The following is a 20287-nucleotide window of genomic DNA, read 5'->3' on the forward strand; positions in this document are numbered from 1 at the left end:
ATTGTTGCTATAACCCCATGTTTTGAAGGCTTTTTGGAATTAAATGTAACTCTAAACAGTAAACAATTTAATGTGCAGTTTATAAATAGATAAATGAACAGGCTACATCACACCACCTGGCTTACTATTAGTATTTTTCCATTCCAAGTCTAATTTAATCATGCATAATGAAATATAAACTTAGAACAAGATTATTTGTGGTACATCTTATTATCAAATGAAACATGAATAGGTTGTAATTTGTGGTGTTACTAGCTAGTTACTTTTGTTGTGTACTTTTATGTCATGTTTGTAGGGCCTGGCTAGTAAGCATGCTAGCTAAACATTTTCAAAGTTGTTGTCTTTGACTATAGTCTAGATACAGTATGTAACCTCTGTCTAGCAGAAATAACTTTTGTACTGAAATTTGCTTGTCTTTAATATTAGCAGCTGTTTAAAGCAAATCAAAGGACAAAACAGGTAGCTCTGTTTTACTAAAGAGCCATCTGCTAATTTGCTTTGGGACCACTTGTTCTCTAAATATACTATTTCTATTCTGATTAAAGTGGTCTCTTCCCCAATGACTCTGAGGCCACAAGGGCCCACTGAATGGTTGGATGAAGATAAACATGATGTAAATCATGATATGGCCTTCGCTTACATACATAGTCACCTATTTGAACACCATTGGGGATATATGAGAAATGAGTTGGACAACGTTGTCCACCACCATCGTTATCATTATCATCATAACACTGAGATAATATATTATAGAAGAGTTATTTTCCTCGTTAAAGTACAAATTCTGATATTTTATTGAATTTTTTACCTGTATGTCATATGCTGAAATGGCCGGGCATTGCACATATTTGCCTAATATTAATATTACATTATTGCTTATTACATCATGCTTATTTCTTTGCTGATACAATAGACATTATGATGTTATGTGTTCTGTTCACCACTATGCTGGGCAGTGGTTGTTCAACAGCTAAGACTCTTAGTTACGAATCAGAAGATTAACAAGGCCCTTAACTCTCTCTGCTCCACCGTCTCCATATCTTCACTGACCCTGAGCTCTGGTCCAGGCTTCAAGCTGGGAATTGCAAAGAAAAGTATTTCACTCTGCTGTAATATATATCATATTTGACAAATAAAAGCATTCTTTTTTATTAATTTTTAGGCCAGAGATTGCTTTCATTAATTGTGGCATTTGGAACCTAGTACAGGTAATGATACTTTATCACTTTATGTTTTATCGTATTTTTACCTCTTATACCATGGTGCCATGGGCAATTATTTAAGATAGACCAGTCTGTCTGGTTTCATTTTAACAAGGCATGCAACAAAACAATTTTTGTCTTACTATCACTTCAAGAAGAAGAAAATAATATTCTGGTATTTAGAACTGCTGTAACATAAGTGACAGCATCTTACTCATTTTTGCTGATGCTTCATAACAATAAATATATTATTATATTATTATACTATATACCAAACTATACATTTGTTATTTCGGAATGAATGACACTGTGTATAAACAACCCCCCCCCCCCCCCCCCAAATCACAGTCACTGATTTATTTCTTCTAATCACTGATTTATTTCTTCTAAGTAAGGAAAGTGAAAACTGTCAGTGCTGTAAATGTTTTGAGACTGATCTCTAAGACACATTTTGCTTTGCTGCTGCAGATCTTTCCCAGCCACACCCTCTCAGTGATGATACACACACCCAGGCAGTAAAAAAAGAATATCAACCAAAAAGAACATGTTGTGATATGCCACGTTCTGATAGACATAGACAGTTTCTTGTCAGTCACATCAGCATGTGTCATGCATGTGTCGATGTAAGTCCATACCCTAGAGGTTAATTGTGTGTCTCTTTTTGAAACATGAATCACTGCTAAACGGTGTTGTTTTTTTATTTATAAGGAACACAGCAAAAGGGAACTCAGACACTGAATAGAAGTGGGCAGATTCATGGCCTGGGTATGTTGCAGACTTTGAAAGTGATTTTATCTCAAAATGGTGCTCCTGCCTTGGCTGTATCATCACTGCTCTATTCATTGGTGGCAGAAATAAAGTCTGAAAGTCATTTTCAGTGCATACAGTAAAGTGTCTTTGTCCTAACTATAAAAGACACTGCTAAACTGACCTTGGTGCTCCTGGGCTTTTAGCCAGATCTGCACTCAAACAGAGGAAATAAGACAGCATGTTAAACCCTTCAGGTCATTCAGTAAAAGCCTGCAGGCGATTTAGTTTGCAGTCCACCCCCTTCCTCTATATAGGGTTGCCAGATTGGACAAAATGAAAGTTTAATAGTTTATATATATATATATATATATATATATATATATATATATATATATATATATATATATATATATATATATATATATATATATATATATATATATATTTATATATATATAGTAATATGTTTTCTTTCTCTTTGTTTGGCTGTTTAAAAGATGTTATCAAACAATAAACATCACCAAACAGACATTCTTTATACAAAAATCGATGAAAACCTTACATTTTTTGATGAGTTTGATTAATTCCTCCAACTCAACCAAACATAACATTACTTACACATGGATTATTATTATTAATTATAAGTATTTGACATTTTTTGTTTAATAATTTTTTTTTCATTGTATTACTGCAAACTGACTAACCAAATGGTACTCAAGCATGTTTCGGTGTCTTGAGCTCACTTTTTACGTGTCCTTAGGTTAACTAATAACAAAATGTACAAGTTTACCCTTACCTCTAAGGATGGATTCATGAGTAGTTTCAATTAAATATTTTGGAGAGATTTCTGAAATACTTTTAAATTCAACTTTCATGCAACCCCATATATCTCAGTCCTAAACATTTAATAAAATCATTATTTTTTTTCACGCAAAATTTGATATAATCTGATTTTTTTGTCTTTAAAATCTGATTTTTTTGTCTTTTTTTGTCTTTAAAATCCACAGTTATGGATCAGACTTCTGTCATTCAACATTATTCCAATTCTGAATTTGATGCATTCTCAATATTAAGAGTATTTTTCATCATTCGTGAAACTTGTGCTCTGTAATATTCCTAAATATTCCATGCAAAAATGTAGATTCCTTGAAACCTCACTCTGTTTATGATAATCAGAAATAAATTATTTTATCATTTTTAATAAGACCTTAAAAAAGCTAAAAGTATTCAAATAGTATCTATTCTCCCTTTAATTGTTATTTGTCTTTATTTATTTGATCATATTGTGTTAACAATAATCAAACAACAACAATAATCATCATCACCTTCATTATTATTAGTGTTGTTGTTATTGGTTATTGCTATTAATACTACTACCACGATTATAATTGTTGTTATAATTATTATTATTATATTACTAATAATAAACCTTCTTATTGTTGTTGTTGTTGTTGGGTATTGATATTAATATTACTATTAACATTGCTTACAAAACAACAACAATAAAAAAAATTAAGATAACAAAGATAACAATAATAATAATAATAATAATAATAATAATAATAATAATAATAATAATGATGATAATGCAAGCATTTTGAGCAACTTCCTGTGACTTGCAACATGCAGTGGGTTTATAACCAATCTGGCAACACGGTGGACTTTCAGTGACTGTATTGAGGCTGGGTTTGTGTAGCGGTATAGAGCGGATCCGCTCATCAACTCCATATCGCGCGTTTAAAACTTTCTGCCCTCGACTTTTGTTCGGATAAAATCCTCCGTGTGGGTGGATGTTTAATATTTTTCTGTATGTCTGTGTGTCCGTCCCGGACTTCATCTGACCGTGGAAACAAAATTTCTTTCCTCTGGTTTTTGGAAAGACACTGATTTGTTTGCCGGAGAGATCGCACGCACTTGGACGCGTCTTTAGCGCACACTGAACACCACCATGGCTCTGATAGTGTGGGATCTGATCTGTGATCTGCGCTGAAACGCCATGTGGAAAGACGAGTATGATGTTCATTTCCACTTTCTGCTCGAACTCCTGTAAGTACATCCTGTAAAATCTTCCACTTAGCCAATGCAGGAGCCTCCAAATATCCTGATAGGTGGGCTCTAATATAAGATAAGATGTGTTACAGCAGCAAAGAAAAGAAATGTAGAGACATAATACAAGTATATATATATATATATACAGTATATATATATATATATATATATATATATATATATATATATATATATATATATATATATATATAGAGAGAGAGAGAGAGAGAGAGAGAGAGAGAGAGAGAGAGAAAGAGAGAGAGAGAGAGGCTTTGTACTTGTCACATGTACATCACAAGCAAAATGAAAGTTAAAATTTTTAATTTTCAAGGGCCCCCACAGTGTCAGCTTGGCGATGCTAGGCTTGAACCCCCTCACCTCCCGATCAGTAACCCAGAGCCTTAACCACTGAGCTCCCAGCCAGAAGCTTCATCCACAGTGAACGCATTTGGCATAATCCAGAGCAACTTTCTTACTTATACAACTGAGCAGATCAAGGTTAAGAGCTAACATAGTCTACATGATATACCTTTCCATACTGAGAAAAATAGAAACAATGGAAACCATCATGCAATTTGGAATGGTTATAATGGGAGTTGTATTGTTTTTTTTATGGAAACTGTAATGTCCTCAGTTGGCCTCTCACTGGTAATATATTATTTTCTGTTGATCCCATGAACGTCTAGGAACCATTTGGAGATTATTAAGCATCCAGATTCCAATGGTTTAATGATAATGATTTAATGATGTACAGAAACACACCACGCAATGGAAATGTTTTTGATGGGTAACAGCTGATGGTTTGTTAAAGGTATTTGTAGTAGAAACCATTAGAATTCCTGTGAAGGTTTCATTTGTTTAGGATAACAGGGTTATCTACATTTATTATCCATTTTAATATGCAAACATAGAATAATACATAGTTTTTGACTGTTGCCATCTGAAAAGTGTACCAATGGAAATGCGCTAATGACCAGATATTCATTGGTAAACAGTATGAATGATATTGGGACAAGCCATTTGGACAGAGAAATTATGCTGGGATTTTCAAGTCACTGCGCGGTTGAAGAAACCAGGTCTTCCATCAACAATATACAGATATGGAACAGTCATGTGATCTGAAACTAATGAAAGGAAAAAAGCAGACAATGCACATGGAATTATGTATTGTATATTTATAGTATCTATTAATGCACCAATCATTTGAACCAACAAGACACACCATATGGAAAAAGGTTGCTGGACACCTGACAGTAAGATTCATATGTACTTTTTGAGCAACATCGTATTCCACATTTAGTCCACATTTGCTGTTATAATAACCTCCACTCTTCTGGGAAGATGTTCCACTAGATTTTGGAGTGTGGTTATGGAGATTTGAACACATTCAGCCACAAGGGCGTTAGTAAAGTCAAAAAGGCCATTCAAGATCTTCCTATTCAACCCATGTAAACCACATCTTATTCTATACAATTGTGTGCCTCCAACTTGGTAACAGTTTGAAAAAGAATCACATATGACTGGAAAAGTCAGTAGTGTAGGAGTGTATAATAAAGTCTTCAGTAATACTGTTTATAGCACGGTTGTTAAATTCTCTATTTTTTATTGGCCAGAACGAGTTGTAGCCCTGACAGCAGTGCTGGCTGTAAATCACAGGTTCATGTTTAGTCTAATACAGTACAATTGTAAATGCTCCACATAATCTTAGCCCAGTAATGAATGGGATATAGAAAAACCTGAAATGGTTGTTGCAGTAAAGCTTTCTGTAGCCCTGTATTTAACATTCATGGAATAAGTCTTGGATGTCATCTTTGTAACTGACAGCCGGTTTTCCACCACAGGAAAGTTTTCGGGATGGAGTGCTTTGTTTGTCTTAGTAAGTGATAACACGACATTTCCTAGCTGTTCCAACATTAAATGTAACAATAAATGGTTAAAAAATGCATGTTCATTAATAGGTTTGAAATTGCTGAGGTATAAGAGGAATTAAACACAGTCATTGGAAAATAATAATACTCATGTAACAGGCGGACCACATCTCCCCACCACATTCCTGATTATGTTCATATAACTGCTCTTTACCACTATGTTTCATTTCATTCATAGTAAATGTAATCATGAAGATTACAAAGAGCAGTTGCAGTGTATTCAGTATAAATATTAATCAGAACAATATGACAGAAGTGTTAGAATTGTTGTAAACTCTACCTGCATCAAAGTGAAGAAATTATTTTTTCAGAATTTTACAAGATTATCACAATGTATGGATTTTAAACATGGATACAGAAAGCAATGAACATAAATTTCTTGCAAAGGTTTTACAGTGAAATGACAGCCATTTGCCTTTTAATCAGTAACAGATTGATTGTTTGAATGCTGAGGTATTGCTTGCCCTTTGCTCTTCTCTACCAGTGAATGGATTATATTTTAGTGAACTGACTTTAATGTGTAAGTGATATTTTCTCATTTTTTGCAACTCCTTGCAGAAAACTTTCCTGGCTCTTTTTGCTCTTTTTTTTTTTTTTTTATCCCATAAGTGGTTGCATATTTAAATATTTCTGTGTGTGTTGGAAAAAAAAGAGCAAGAGGGACATTTTTCAGTAGTTTTGAAGCTATGCTGCTTTCCTCTTTGCCACATGCCACACACCCAAACAGTGATTGTTTTTTTTGTTTTTTTAATACAAGAAGACATGCCAAGCTCCACACCTTTAACCTGACTTAGCATTTGAGGAAGAGAGAGGTGGTAGCATGCCACATGGCAGCCAGGACAGCAGTGATGCCATCTGAGTCATGGACATGCAGACTCATGTTTTAATGTGTAACTCCAGGCGCATTTCGACATCAGGGAGTGCATTTTTAAATGAATATGTTCAATTGCTGAAAGATTGTAAAGCCTGCAATCACTCATGGCCTAACAAACTATTTTCTTCAAACACACCTTTCTGTGGATTTGCTTCCCATTTATAGTAACTGTTATGTATATTTACTAGTTTGTAGTGTGTTGTGTGTGCATAGTCTGCTCCCTAAAACATTAAACAGTACATTAATATGAATAAATACTGTATGTATCTTGTGTTAAAATGAGCATATCTGCTTATAGTTATAATTACATGTATGTAAAATAGAACTGCAAAGGCACACGGACTGTGATACACTGGTAAACTTACCCATATATGCTAATGATATAGGGCTGACTCTTACATTTGAATAGTTATATAGCAAAGTTTTTTACTTTCAACCAACAACAACCTAACTAAATTATATGAACTGGACATATGTAATCATACATAAGCTAATACACATCATTAGGAAGTAGGAAAAGTTTGTGGGAAAGCACTGTAACTTGGTAATCTTTCCCTTATAGTCAGATTCCTCAATAAATGATTTCTTTTGGGATGTATGATTTTAGACTTATTAGCTGTGTTTTTAGTGTTACTGCTTCTCTTTATTTTCTGTTGGGTAAAACTCAAAACATTTTACCAAGTTTTATTTTTTTTCATTCATTCATTCATATTCGTAATCAGGGCCATGGTGGAAATTCTTTCTTTTTATTCATTAAAATTCAGAAGTACATCAGATTGACTTTATGCAGTTTCACTTTCCTCTTAACTAAACTCTGTATGGCCTGTGTTTATTCAGTTGAAATGAATAATATTCAAATGTAATAATATATGATGGTATAATATGACAGTGGCAAGTCAGCTGTTATCTGTGAAGGATCTACATGTTATAATCTTGTAATATACCATCATATCTGTTTCATAACCACCTCCCCTTAAGCTAGGTTTTTCCTGAATGACATTTGGTGTGATTCAGTTTGCAGACTTTTTTTTTTTTACTTTACAGGAAGAGGATATGAGGAGCCTAACTTGCATTGTGTTGCATTTTTTCCAGAAATGCTGCCAATCTTTCTCTGAGTTGAGATCATACATTGTACAATGCTTACGTATTTAATTGGGCTAAATTAAAATCTATCATGCATTTGCTTCCAGGTCAGGTACAATAAAGCAATAGTATAGTATATGCAAACATACCACTGACAAGAATTTACATATTGATTTGTGAAGACTAAGGAAAGACTGTCTTTAACAATAAGGGGGATTATAGGTGAATGTAATGTTTTAATTTCTAGAAATGTATTAATCCTAAACCTACACTGTCATTTTATATATAGTAAAAATAGAAATTATAAATAGAATTTTGTTTTGTAAACAATCCATAATGTACTATATACATTTTATATTTAACGAAATATAAAGTCCTCCATGATGAAAAAGTGTTATCCATAAGTGGCTTTCCATAAATGCTAAAACTACCTCTAGACTTCTGTTTACCAGAGTTTACAGTACTTGGGTCTTCCTGGGGGTTTTTTTTTGTACAAGGAACTATGTCAAACCTCTTGTCTGTGGTAATTGTTACATAGATACAGTATGTCAGAGATAAAGATAAAATATAAAATCTTCCTTTTAGGTTCTGTGAGACTTCAGCTTCCCCAGATGACTTTCATCTTTCTCTTGTGCAAACTGCTAAACCCAGTGTTCTGGGTTTAACAGATCGCATGCTACAACGTTAGAAAGATAGTGTTATTGAAAATGTTTTAACATTAAACAACAAGTAAAGTGTGAATGGATGTTGTAAGAAGGTTGTTAAAATATTATGAACACAGCAACATTGATTAAATGTTCAGGAAACCCAAATTTTAAAAGATATTGACAAATCATGCTAAGTTGTTGGTTGGGATGTACCCTATAACTGTTTTCTGTCAAACCTCTGTCATATCTGATGTCTGGCACAATAAAAGTTTGAGTTTGAACAATGGAAAGGTTGATTAAGATGAACTAATTAATTTGCTCAGAGCTATATCAAAGGAAGTTCAGTTTATTTTAAATTTGGTAGAGGATTTTGGGTAATTTTGCTGAAAAAAAATGTCTCTGTTTCAAAGTAACACAAGTTACACTTCTTTCTATTTGAGACTTCCAGTATCCCCTGGCACAATGGACACCAACAGATTACACTGTCCTCTTATTAGGTTTAGGTCTAATCAGATTGCGGCAATTAGATTATGTTAAGAATTTGCCTCCTATCAGATAATACTAGCCAAGATTTTTTTCAGGAAAGCAGAAACACATATAAGGTTAACAATTCTGACCAGTAAGTATGTGGTGTTTGATTGTGATCTGATGCATTTGTGGGAGCTTTTCCACATTTTCACACTGGCTTGATAAAAGTGCACTAGTTTATGCATCAGTTGCCCGATTTCTAAATCATGGCACATGCGGCTGAATTGTTTTTTTATTTCGATGTATATTGTATAAAGTTCTAAAGAAAAAGTTATTCATTATTAAAGGCTGTCTGTCACCTCAGTAAAGGGGTTATGGTGGCTTCACATATCCGAGTGATCTCTGAACACTCCATTGGCCTTATACAGACCATAAGACATGGAATTGCAATCATCCAGACGTTAATTATTTCATTTAGATCTGGTATCTCCCTTCTGGGGCACAAAAGTTGGAGTCTAAATGCACAGAGAGAAATGATTTTAGTGGCTCTGATTCGCTTTTAAATTATGCACATGGCCTAAAACGGCTATTTACCTTCTCTTTTGTAGTCATTTTAATGGACTGGCTGTAAGGCAAAATGTACAGACTAAGCCTAATGTGGTCATTTTTGTTGCTGTAGTGATGCCAATCTCACAGATGGCCTGTGCGACTCTGACTCTGAACTCGGCAGCCTGGAGACATTGGAGAGGGGCAGCACGGATACCCTTGCCAATGGGTGCCGTGCCAATGCAGAGAGTGCCAAGCGACTGGCTAGGAGGCTGTTCTACCTGGAGGGCTTCAAGCGGTGTGACGTGGCGCGACACCTAGGAAGGAAGTGAGTGTGTGAATGCATGTTGGTTAGTGTCTACCTGCTTGATGTGAGTGAATGTAGGAAGAAAATGTTTTCTCTTCCTTTTTTAGTAATGAATTCAGCCAGATGGTGGCGTCAGAGTATCTGAGCTTCTTCGACTTCACAGGGTTGTCTTTAGACAGAGCGCTGAGGTAAGGTCTTGTTTTTTTTGTTTGTTTCATGCAGCCTGTTCTTGTGCAATTGAAAATTTTTAATTATTTTGAAATTCCAAGCATGTGGAGTAACCACTGATTTAAAGAATGATTGCTATTTCACAGATAAGACCTAGTGTTTTGTTGATTTGCTCTCCTTTCTAGGCCAGCATGCTCATTGCCTTTAGCACCTTAATGTTATTATTGCTTTTATTAGTTATAATATGAACTGTGGATGGTCACTTATTGACATGGTTGCCAGATTGGGCTAATTTAAATTGTCTTCAAGGGCACCATGATCAAGTCAAGTTTTGTTTTATAGCAGATCATCTAAATAAAATTAATACATTTCCACACAAATACAAAGTGTAAGTGGAGATTCTGTGTCTAGAGAACCATTTATAATGTGTTGTAGATTGCAAAGACTGGATTTAGGAAGGGGCGTGGCTAATGGCATGGATAATTGTCCAACATCAGCAATTTGTTTGAAACACTTGTTCCTCATGCAAAAGCTGAGGAAAAGAAAAAAACTGTGTTTTCCTTTTCAAAGCTTAAATGATTTAGGCTAGTTTTAGGTCTTTTGGTTTGTTTGAGAAGTTTGTTGAGATGTAGTTGTGGAAACCCATCAACTCTGGTAATTAATATTACCTTCAACAAAAGGTGCAAAACTCAAATTAAATTAACTATTGTAGGCTGGATACCTGTATGAGGTTGACTTTTAGCTACCTTTTATAAGGCTATTTTGAGTTATTGTTAAGATCACTAAGTTCCATTAAAATCTATGGTTACAATCTGAGGCTGTGCTTTAGAAAGAATCTTCATGGTCTTGTAGATGCTATTTTTTCCATTTTATTTTACTAAACATCTAGACATCTTCAAGCATTTGTGGCACCTTAATAGTGATCTCAAGTTAGATATTAATACTAACTACTTCCTCTTTTTTTTATTTAAGGCGTAGTTGTGGGAGGACTTGACCCTGCTATCACATGTCTGTCAGACTGGTGTTTTAGTCATGGAACAAATAGACTTCCCAAATGGAATATTTGCACTCGGTATTCTCTTAAGCCTACAGCTACCCTGGTTCCTCAACTGCCCAAATGATTGCTTTTACAGCTACTGGCTCTTATTACATATAACTGCTTTTTGCGTGGACACATTCCAAAATATCTTCTCTACAGATTCCTCTTTCAGAGCCTGTGATATCCAGACCACTTTTCTTTTCTAAAATGAAAAAGTGAGAACAGCTGGCGGCAATCGCTTTTTATGGCGCACTAATGGTATTAAATAACCTACCTGTCCATGTGAGGGATAGTCTTCATTTTTTAAATCCAATTATAAAACTCATTTGGTTTTGCTGACCACACCTCTTTCTACTGTAGTGCTTAGTCCAGTCTTTATCTACCATTCACCCATTTTTATTCTTTATTTTTATTTTTGCTTTCTTTGTATTTAATGGATCTATTTTATATTGTGCTTGCTTTTAAAACACAGAGTACAATATGGGCAGAATGATGGGATTCTTTAAATATCAAATATATCTTTTTTTATTGATTTCCACAAACTAGGTAAATACCCAAACCAGGCCTTGATGACAATCCACTAGGTTTTTCTGACTCACTTTATAATCTTCCTCATGGTGCAGGAGCTTCTTGAAGGCATTTCCTCTGATGGGAGAGACACAGGAGCGAGAGCGAATACTGGTGCACTTTTCCAAACGCTTCTGTCACTTTAATCCAGAATCCCCCACCTCTGAAGGCAAGTATTGCTACATATATTGATATTGGCTGATTGACTATAGATTATTACTTTTTGAAATATCTTTTTTTAAGATGAGCCTATGGTAAATCAGTGGTAATCAGCTGGTAAAACAAGGTTGGGATGCCACTCTTTTAAAGCTTTTCATTTGACTAGACTGGATACTTAAATAAAAAAAAATACTGCAGAATGTCCCAGTCTCACCCAATATATAACCATGGTTACACAAACACCAACACCTCCTGTTAGTTTGTTTACTCTCTATTACCCTGTCTTTATTGGCTGCAGTTCTTGTCTGCCACTATGTAAAAATTCTATTATGCCAAGTTAGGATGGGATGCTGTTTGACGTATTTAAGCTGGTGTATGCATGCAAATTTCCTGACAGTTCCGACCTGACATCTTTGACACACTGCTGACTGTGAATTACTATCACAGGACTGTCAGAGTGACTCACTGCAGCTTAGGAACATCTTATTATAGCGTGTTTAATTCTCCTGACTAAAAAATCATGTTTTCCTTTTTAACAAATCAAAACAACCTAGTTATCAAGGTCCAGAAAGTAAATTGTAGCTGGATCCCCATTTTTGTGCACAGTTTTAGTTTTTAAAAGCAAATCTATTTGAGAGTGCATACACAGAGCACTTCATTAGAAACACTACAAATACAGGGTAGCTTTAAAACAATTCTTTATTGTCATGTTTATTAAACCAGTTTTAGATGACCTTTCCTTTGTGTCTTTATTATTATTTGGTGCATTTTCATGCTGGAAGGACACTTAGAAGATTTTAGAAGCTTTAACACGTGGGTTAGCAATATTCGTCAGCAGGCTGTGGTACTAATTATAACTATTAGTAATCGGTATTAAAAGTCACCAAATGTGCAAAGAAAACGTCATTCACACTAATAAACCATTCCCGCTACCCAGGACTGTTGGCACAAAGCAGGCTTGTACTGTAGTGTCTTTTATTTGTTAGATTTAAAGGGGTTCTCTATTTTGTCTCGTCTTCATGAGGTAAAAAGCTTCTCAACTGGGTTGTTGTGGTGTGGCAACTGATTTATTTGGTTTGCAGTCTGATTTTGGTCTTTGTCTTGTTGCAAGGTATGCCCCTGAAGTAGATTATGTGGCATTTTTCTGTAAATTAGCAAAATGCACATTTTTGCACACATCCGAATCCATTCCAAGTTCGTCGTCAAAAATTATTCTGATAGTGATGCTCTTTCAGAAGCACCACACAAGCCCAAGCCACGATACAGCCTTCACTGTGCTTGACCAATGAGCTTATATGTTATTTGATCATGAGCAGATCCTTTCTTTCTCCATGCTTTGAACTTCTGCTTTGAAAAATAATTTTCGTATAAGTTCATCTTGGTTCAGATGTCTTCATTGTACAACAAAGACAGCAGAATTGATGCTTGCCATTCCAATACTTTTGCAGTACATTTGAATTTTACATTTTCTTATGCATTTGTTTTATTACATTTTATTTACAGATGGAGTCCATACACTGACATGTGCTCTTATGCTTTTAAATACAGACCTGCATGGACATGTATGTATACATTTACACGCACACACACACGCACACACACACACACACACACACACACACACACACACACACACACACACACACACACACACACACACACACACAACATATAGCATTATATTGCATGATGAAAACCAAATGCATTTTTTAAGAAACACAATATTCAACATGGTTTGTTACTCAACCGGTCAGCATCGTTTTCCTAAAAAAAGAAAAAAAGACAACGATAAATGAAATTGCCAGCATAAAATAAACTTTAAATCAACCGCAATTAGCAGACATACCACAGACATCCATTTCTGTTTGTGCTAATGAGTTTATTACACACCTAATTTCCTCGTTAAGTCCCTGAGATGCAGCGCTTTGCAGTAATTACATATGGAACATATGGAAATGCAGCCAAAACATTTGATTTGGTTCCATGTACTGCATAATTACTGTCTTTGCATGAAGGCTAGAAACACACAGCAGTAACTGAATGTTAATGCACCTCTCTAATGCCCCACAATTTATATTAATTTTAAGTATTCAATATAGTCATATTTTCTGATAGTGAATATTTGTCAATAAATCGACAAATAGTGATTTTTGGATATGCTACTTTAGCCATGGATTGTAGTTTCCTGCTAGTTAACTATGACTGATGTCGCGAGGAACGTTCACTGTAGAATTACTTGAAAAAAAAAAAAAAATCTTTCTTGTCGTAGTTTGAATCTGCTGTGGTTTAAAATGTTTTCTGACCCTGTGATGTTGTCCCCTAAAGACACAGCCATTTGTTAATAATGTGGTGTCTCTCTAACACTCTCCTGTCTCCCTGTTTCTGACTTTTTTTTCCGTAATACACTTTCACCTCATTCCTGTGGCTGCTGTTATGATCAGGTGGTAAGTGCAACTGTTTTCTATACTGTCTCTGCGCTTTTCTTTGGTTCTTTTTCTCATGATAGCTATTTAATAGATCATTTGTGTTGAGCCACACCAAGTTCCATGTGAGACAAAATCCAGCTTCCACTTCCTAGACTGTGTAAATGTTGCATATAGAATTCACAGCACCTCTGGTGTTTTATCTCCTTTGCTGTGTCGAATGGTTTATATAAGAGCATGTGTGCATGCTGTGGTTGAATAGATCCTCCTTTTCAGTGAGCAACGAAACAAAATGGTGCAGTGTGTAAGAAAGGTTTGGTGGCGTGCACGTTTTGTGTGTGTGTGTGTGAGAGAGAGAGAGTGTGTGTGAGTTATGCCGTGACAAACTACTGCCATCTGGTGGTGGTGGGAAAATACTGACCTACCATTTTTTGCACAACTTTTTGACTATCGTTACTGATCCATTAAGCTATTACACATACAATACAATAATACTTGCACAACCACATAAAACAAAAGCAGATTAAGAATGACATTCTGTGTGGTTGTTTTTAGAACATCGGGAAAAAGATGTCTTGTCAGCAATTCATCAGCAATCTGGATGGTCTGAATGACGGAAAAGATTTCCCCAAAGATTCACTCAAGGTATTGGATTGTGCTTTAAGAATGTTGTCATCAATGCACAGTTAAAGGAATCCACTCTGATCCACTTATTAATCTTTATAATTAAATGTAGTCACTGGATTTTAAGATTAATTTTGCATTGATATATTAAGTTTGTCTATTTTTCCAATATATATCCTCATTTAATTTGTTTGATTAATAGTTTAACTTACCCAGAATGCTAATAGTGGCACAATCCAGACACTGGATTTCATCTCAACCTAAAGAATGAGATGCAGCAGTGCTTTAATCCTTCAGTCTGTCCAGCTCATCAGGACACTATAATCAAACAGATCAGATTTCAAAGCTTTAACTTTAATGCTAGTAATCACCATCACGCTCATCATCTATAGCCGAGCCATAACCTGGCATAACTGTATATTTAGCTGCATTACTGATGTTAGCTCTCTGTCCTGACTTCACTACTGTCTTCTCTACCTATTCCTTGGATTTCACATAATTATGACATTGACTATTAATGGAAGAATGGTGATTGGAAACAAACAAGCACTTACTCTTTTGTTAACATCAGAACTGTTGAATTTACTTAAAATTTCCTTATATTAAACCCACACATACAGTGGGTACGGAAAGTATTCAGACCCCCTTAAATTTTTCACTCTTTGTTATATTGCAGCCATTTGCTAAAATCATTTAGGTTCATTCTTCTTCCTCATGAATGTACACACAGCTCCCCATATTGACAGAAAAACACAGAATTGTTGACATTGTTGCAGATTTATTAAAAAAGAAAAACTGAAATATCACATGGTCCTAAGTATTCAGACCCTTTGCTCAGTATTTAGTAGAAGCCCCCTTTTGATCTAATACAGCCAGGAGTCTTTTTGGGAAAGATGCAACAAGTCTTTCACACCTGGATTTGGGGATCCTCTGCCATTCCTCCTTGCAGATCCTCTCCAGTTCTGTCAGGTTGGATGGTAAACGTTGGTGGACAGCCATTTTTAGGTCTCTCCAGAGATGCTCAATTGGGTTTAAGTCAGGGCTCTGGCTGGGCCATTCAAGAACAGTCACGGAGTTGTTGTGAAACCACTCCTTCGTTATTTTAGCTGTGTGCTTAGGGTCATTGTCTTGTTGGAAGGTAAACCTTCGGCCCAGTCTGAGGTCCAGAGCACTCTGGAGAAGGTTTTTGTACAGGATATCCCTGTACTTGGCCGCACTTGTACTTTGTACTTTGGGTTCTTCTTTACCTCTCTCACCAAGGCTCTTCTCCCCCGATAGCTCAGTTTGGCCGGACGGCCAGCTCTAGGAAGGGTTCTGGTCGTCCCAAACGTCTTCCATTTGAGGATTATGGAGGCCACTGTGCTCTTAGGAACCTTAAGTGCAGCAGAAATCTTTTTGTAACCTTGGCCAGATCTGTGCCTTGCCACAATTCTGTCTCTGAGCTCTTCAGGCAGTTCCTTTGACCTCATGATTCTCATTTGCTCTGACATGCATTGTAATCTGGAAGGTCTTATATAGACAGATGTGTGGCTTTCCTAATCAAGTCCAATCAGTATAATCAAACACAGCTGGACTCAAATGAAGGTGTAGAACCATCTCAAGGATGATCAGAAGAAATGGAAAGCACCTGAGTTAAATATATGAGTGTCACAGCAAAGGGTCTGAATACTTAGGACCATGTGATATTTCAGTTTTTCTTTTTTAATAAATCTGCAACAATGTCAACAATTCTGTGTTTTTCTGTCAATATGGGGAGCTGTGTGTACATTCATGAGGAAGAAGAATGAACTTAAATGATTTTAGCAAAAGGCTGCAATATAACAAAGAGTGAAAAATTTAAGGGGGTCTGAAAACTTTCCGTACCCACTGTACATTAAATCAAATTTTTCAACATATTCTGGGTTATAATGCACAATGTTAAAAATAATAAAAAATAATTAAAAGTGTCCAAACATTTGACACTGACCAGATATAACTTTATGGTTATGTGGTATACTTAAGGTGATAATGTCTGGTCTCTGCCTGGTCTCTGTATTTTGCAAAATAACATCTAATATCAACTCTCACCTCTCTTTCTGGCTTAGGTGCTGTATAATTCAATAAAGAATGAAAAGCTAGAATGGGCCATGTGAGTATCTGCTCTGTCTGTGGATTAAGTTGCATTGACAACTAACATTGTTTTGTAAGGAAGGTGTGGATGTGTAACTTAATCTCTGTTTGCAGTGAGGAGGAGGAATTAAGAAAGAGTCTGTCCGAGCTGGTTGAGGACCAGTGCGAGGCAGGGGGCAAGCGGATTGTTAGGGTAACGGATGGTAGTAACCCGTTTATTGCCATTCCACTCCTGCTCAATGCTACCACATACAAACACGGAGTCCTCACCCGTAAGAGCCATGCGGATATGGACGGTAAACGCAGTGAGTGTTTCAGACAAAAAAAAAGAATATATGGACAATATGTATTTATGTGTGTGCAAATTTATAGTGTGACTTTTTGGTGCTCTACTTCTGAAATATGTGAAACTTTGCTGGTTTTGGCAGAACGACTTCTGTTCATTTGAGATTAGTTTGAGGTTTATTGGACACACTGAATTAACATCAAAGAACTGGCATCTGCTCTGAATAACTGCACTCAAGCGTAGCAAATAGACTTTCGCTCTGGCATGAGATGTGTGTGCAATGGAGATATAACTGAATGTGAATATAGTAATACGAATGAAGAGACAATGTATTTTAAACAGACACAACTATATACAATAATACAACAAAAAAACAATAATCTGTGGCCAGGGAGGCAGCACCGATCAAGGCAACGCTTGCTGATCAGGGGCGTCCACGTGCTCAGGTATGTGGAAATAGACAGGCAGTGACCTGCTATAGAGCCCTGACCTCAAACCTATTCAACATTATTGGGATGAATTGGAACGCTGACTGGTCTCCTCACCTCATCTAAATCATTACCTACTTTACTAATATCCTGGTGCCTGAATGAGCAAAATCTCCACAACCATACTGCAAAATCAAGTGGAGTCATCAAGTGCACATCTTCCCAGAAGAATGAAGGTTATTATAACAGCAAATGTAGAATGGAATGCTGCAAATTTAAATCTTATGCTCAAGTGCTTAAAAATGTTTCCGTAGTGTATAAAGCTTGTGGGACATTTATTACCATATGAATGATGCTTATACAGTGTTCACCGTCTGACCAATTGATGGTCATGGCTAATGGCGGGTTAAAATAGACTGCAGGTATGTTTAGGTATACATTTTGCTTGCAAATGAAAATAATAATAGTAACAATAATAATAATAATAATAATTACAATGTGTAGTGTAGTGTAGGTCTGGACTGCCTACAGAAACAACTGTATTTATTTAAGATTGGGGGTTGATTAGACAATAGTAATGGTGGATGTATGTCGGACAGGAGGTTTGTGCTATAGACATTAGTTGATGTTTAGGCCATGTGGAATTTTTTAGATTAAATTAGATTCAACTTTATTGTCATTGCACAAATACAGTACAAATGCAGTTAGCATCTAACCAGAAGTGCATTGGTAGCAGTATAAAATATTTACATATGTACAGGTTGGTAAGGCGATAATATATGATAGATACAGTATAAATAAATAATGACAGATGAATGAATATTTTTAAATGAATAATATAAATATAAGTAAACAGTATACGGAAAGGCAATTATATACAATGAGTACAATGGTTGAAATGTATTTTAAACCTAAAGATAGATAAATAAATAGATAGATAGATAGATAGATAGATAGATAGATAGATAGATAGATAGATAGATAGATAGATAGATAGATAGATAGATAGACAGACAGACAGACAGACAGACAGACAGACAGACAGACAGACAGACAGACAGACAGACAGACATCTTTAGAGAACTAAACAAATAGGGAGTAGAGGCCTTCATTTATTGACCCTGTGTACAAGAAAATATATAACTATACCAGAAGATGGCAGTGTCCTCATACTAATTCTGAAATGCACTATTAGTATTAGTGTTTATGATGGTGATTTCATTCTTCATGTCTCCATGTAATTACATGGGTGAACTGAATATGGTGTCTTTGAAGCTGGGAAAATACATAGATCACAAACAATATTGGTACACAGCAAGAAGATGAGATTTAGCAAAGCAAGTGTTAATGGTTACACACAGATCACAATGCAGAGGAAAATCTAAAATATCTCATACATATCTCATCAGTAAGCAAGTTTTTAAGGGCCCCATCTTTCTAAGGTTACTGTCTTAGTATGATGTAAGACCTAATTAGACTAATTAGATTGTGTGTTCTGCTGAGCTGGCAGACTGACGAGTGAGATCCTGGGCTTCCAGCAGGTGGAGGAGATAGCAGGGCTATTCCTTACAGCTGGATATGGCATCTGTGATCAACTGCAGCCATTAGTAAAAATGCATCCATAACTAAGTAACACTCTCTCTCTCTCTTTGTCATATATCTGCCTCTCTCTATATCTCTCTGCAGCCCCGAGAGGACGGCGAGGCTGGAAGAAATTCTATGCAGTGCTGAAGGGCATGATCCTCTACCTGCAAAAAGTATTTCTCACACACACACACACACACACACACACACACACACACACACACACACACACACACACACACACACACACACTGACTTTGTGTTTCCCTCTAATTTATCTTTAATTTTACACAAACACTGCTGCAACATGACCCAGCTTATGAAACATTCTCAGTGCTCGCTCTCTGTCTCCCCCTTGTGTTGAGGATGAGTATAAGCCTGATAAGGACCTGTCTGAAGTGGACTTGAAAAACGCAGTGCGTGTGCACCATGCTTTGGCCACCAGGGCCTGTGACTACAGCAAAAGACCCAACGTTCTCAAGCTCAAAACGTCTGACTGGAGAGTCTTCCTCTTCCAAGCACCGTAAGTTACCTTAGAGGGAGAGTTATTAACGACATATGACTTATACAATGATCAAAATACTTGTCACACATTTGTATCCATGTTCAAATTATGCCCAGTCAGCTATTGTGTCTGTGTGTCTCTGTGTCTGTGTAGGAGTGAGGAGGAGATGATGTCATGGATCTTCAGGATCAATTTGGTGGCTGCTCTGTTCTCTGCGCCTGCATTTCCTGCAGCCATAGGTTCCATGAAAAAATTCTGCAGACCTCTGCTGCCATCATCTACAACACGGCTTAATCAGGTACATACATTTCTGCAGTGGTGGACAGAAAACAAAGTAAATGTACATTACTGTACATTTATTATGTAGTAAATGTGCATTACTGTACTTAAGTAACTTTTTTACGTATCTGTACTTTACTCAAGTATTTCAATTTGGAAGACTTTTACTTTAACTTCACTACATCAAAATCAAATATCTTTTTACTCAACTACATTTTGATAAATCAAACATTCCTTTTTATGTATGTGTGGATTAAAAACT

At 36.0% G+C, this 20287-nt stretch overlaps 1 protein-coding gene and 2 long non-coding RNA genes across 3 annotated transcripts in view; 1 reads left to right on the top strand and 2 right to left on the bottom strand.

Annotated features, from left to right (window-relative positions):
* Window positions 1–20287, top strand: part of psd2 (pleckstrin and Sec7 domain containing 2) — a 45954-nt gene that overhangs the window by 20166 nt on the left and 5501 nt on the right. Inside the window, exons 4-13 of the mRNA XM_083560721.1 lie at window positions 9681–9875; window positions 9962–10042; window positions 11685–11797; window positions 13291–13349; window positions 14766–14855; window positions 16919–16962; window positions 17058–17248; window positions 19344–19414; window positions 19607–19764; window positions 19900–20044. Coding sequence (XP_083416847.1) covers window positions 9681–9875; window positions 9962–10042; window positions 11685–11797; window positions 13291–13349; window positions 14766–14855; window positions 16919–16962; window positions 17058–17248; window positions 19344–19414; window positions 19607–19764; window positions 19900–20044 — 1147 coding nt within the window. The remainder of the gene's footprint in view (window positions 1–9680; window positions 9876–9961; window positions 10043–11684; window positions 11798–13290; window positions 13350–14765; window positions 14856–16918; window positions 16963–17057; window positions 17249–19343; window positions 19415–19606; window positions 19765–19899; window positions 20045–20287) is intronic.
* Window positions 4234–9666, bottom strand: LOC310736866. Its single transcript, XR_014536699.1, has 3 exons — window positions 8795–9666; window positions 6074–8753; window positions 4234–5899 (listed from the first exon to the last, which is right to left on the bottom strand). It is a non-coding gene; the product is annotated as an uncharacterized lncRNA (long non-coding RNA).
* On the bottom strand, window positions 17963–19389 carry LOC310736865. Its single transcript, XR_014536698.1, has 2 exons — window positions 18709–19389; window positions 17963–18568 (listed from the first exon to the last, which is right to left on the bottom strand). It is a non-coding gene; the product is annotated as an uncharacterized lncRNA (long non-coding RNA).

Source organism: Silurus aristotelis, assembly GCF_946808225.1.
Source record: "Silurus aristotelis genome assembly, chromosome: 14".
In the NCBI taxonomy this organism is placed as follows: domain Eukaryota; kingdom Metazoa; phylum Chordata; class Actinopteri; order Siluriformes; family Siluridae; genus Silurus; species Silurus aristotelis.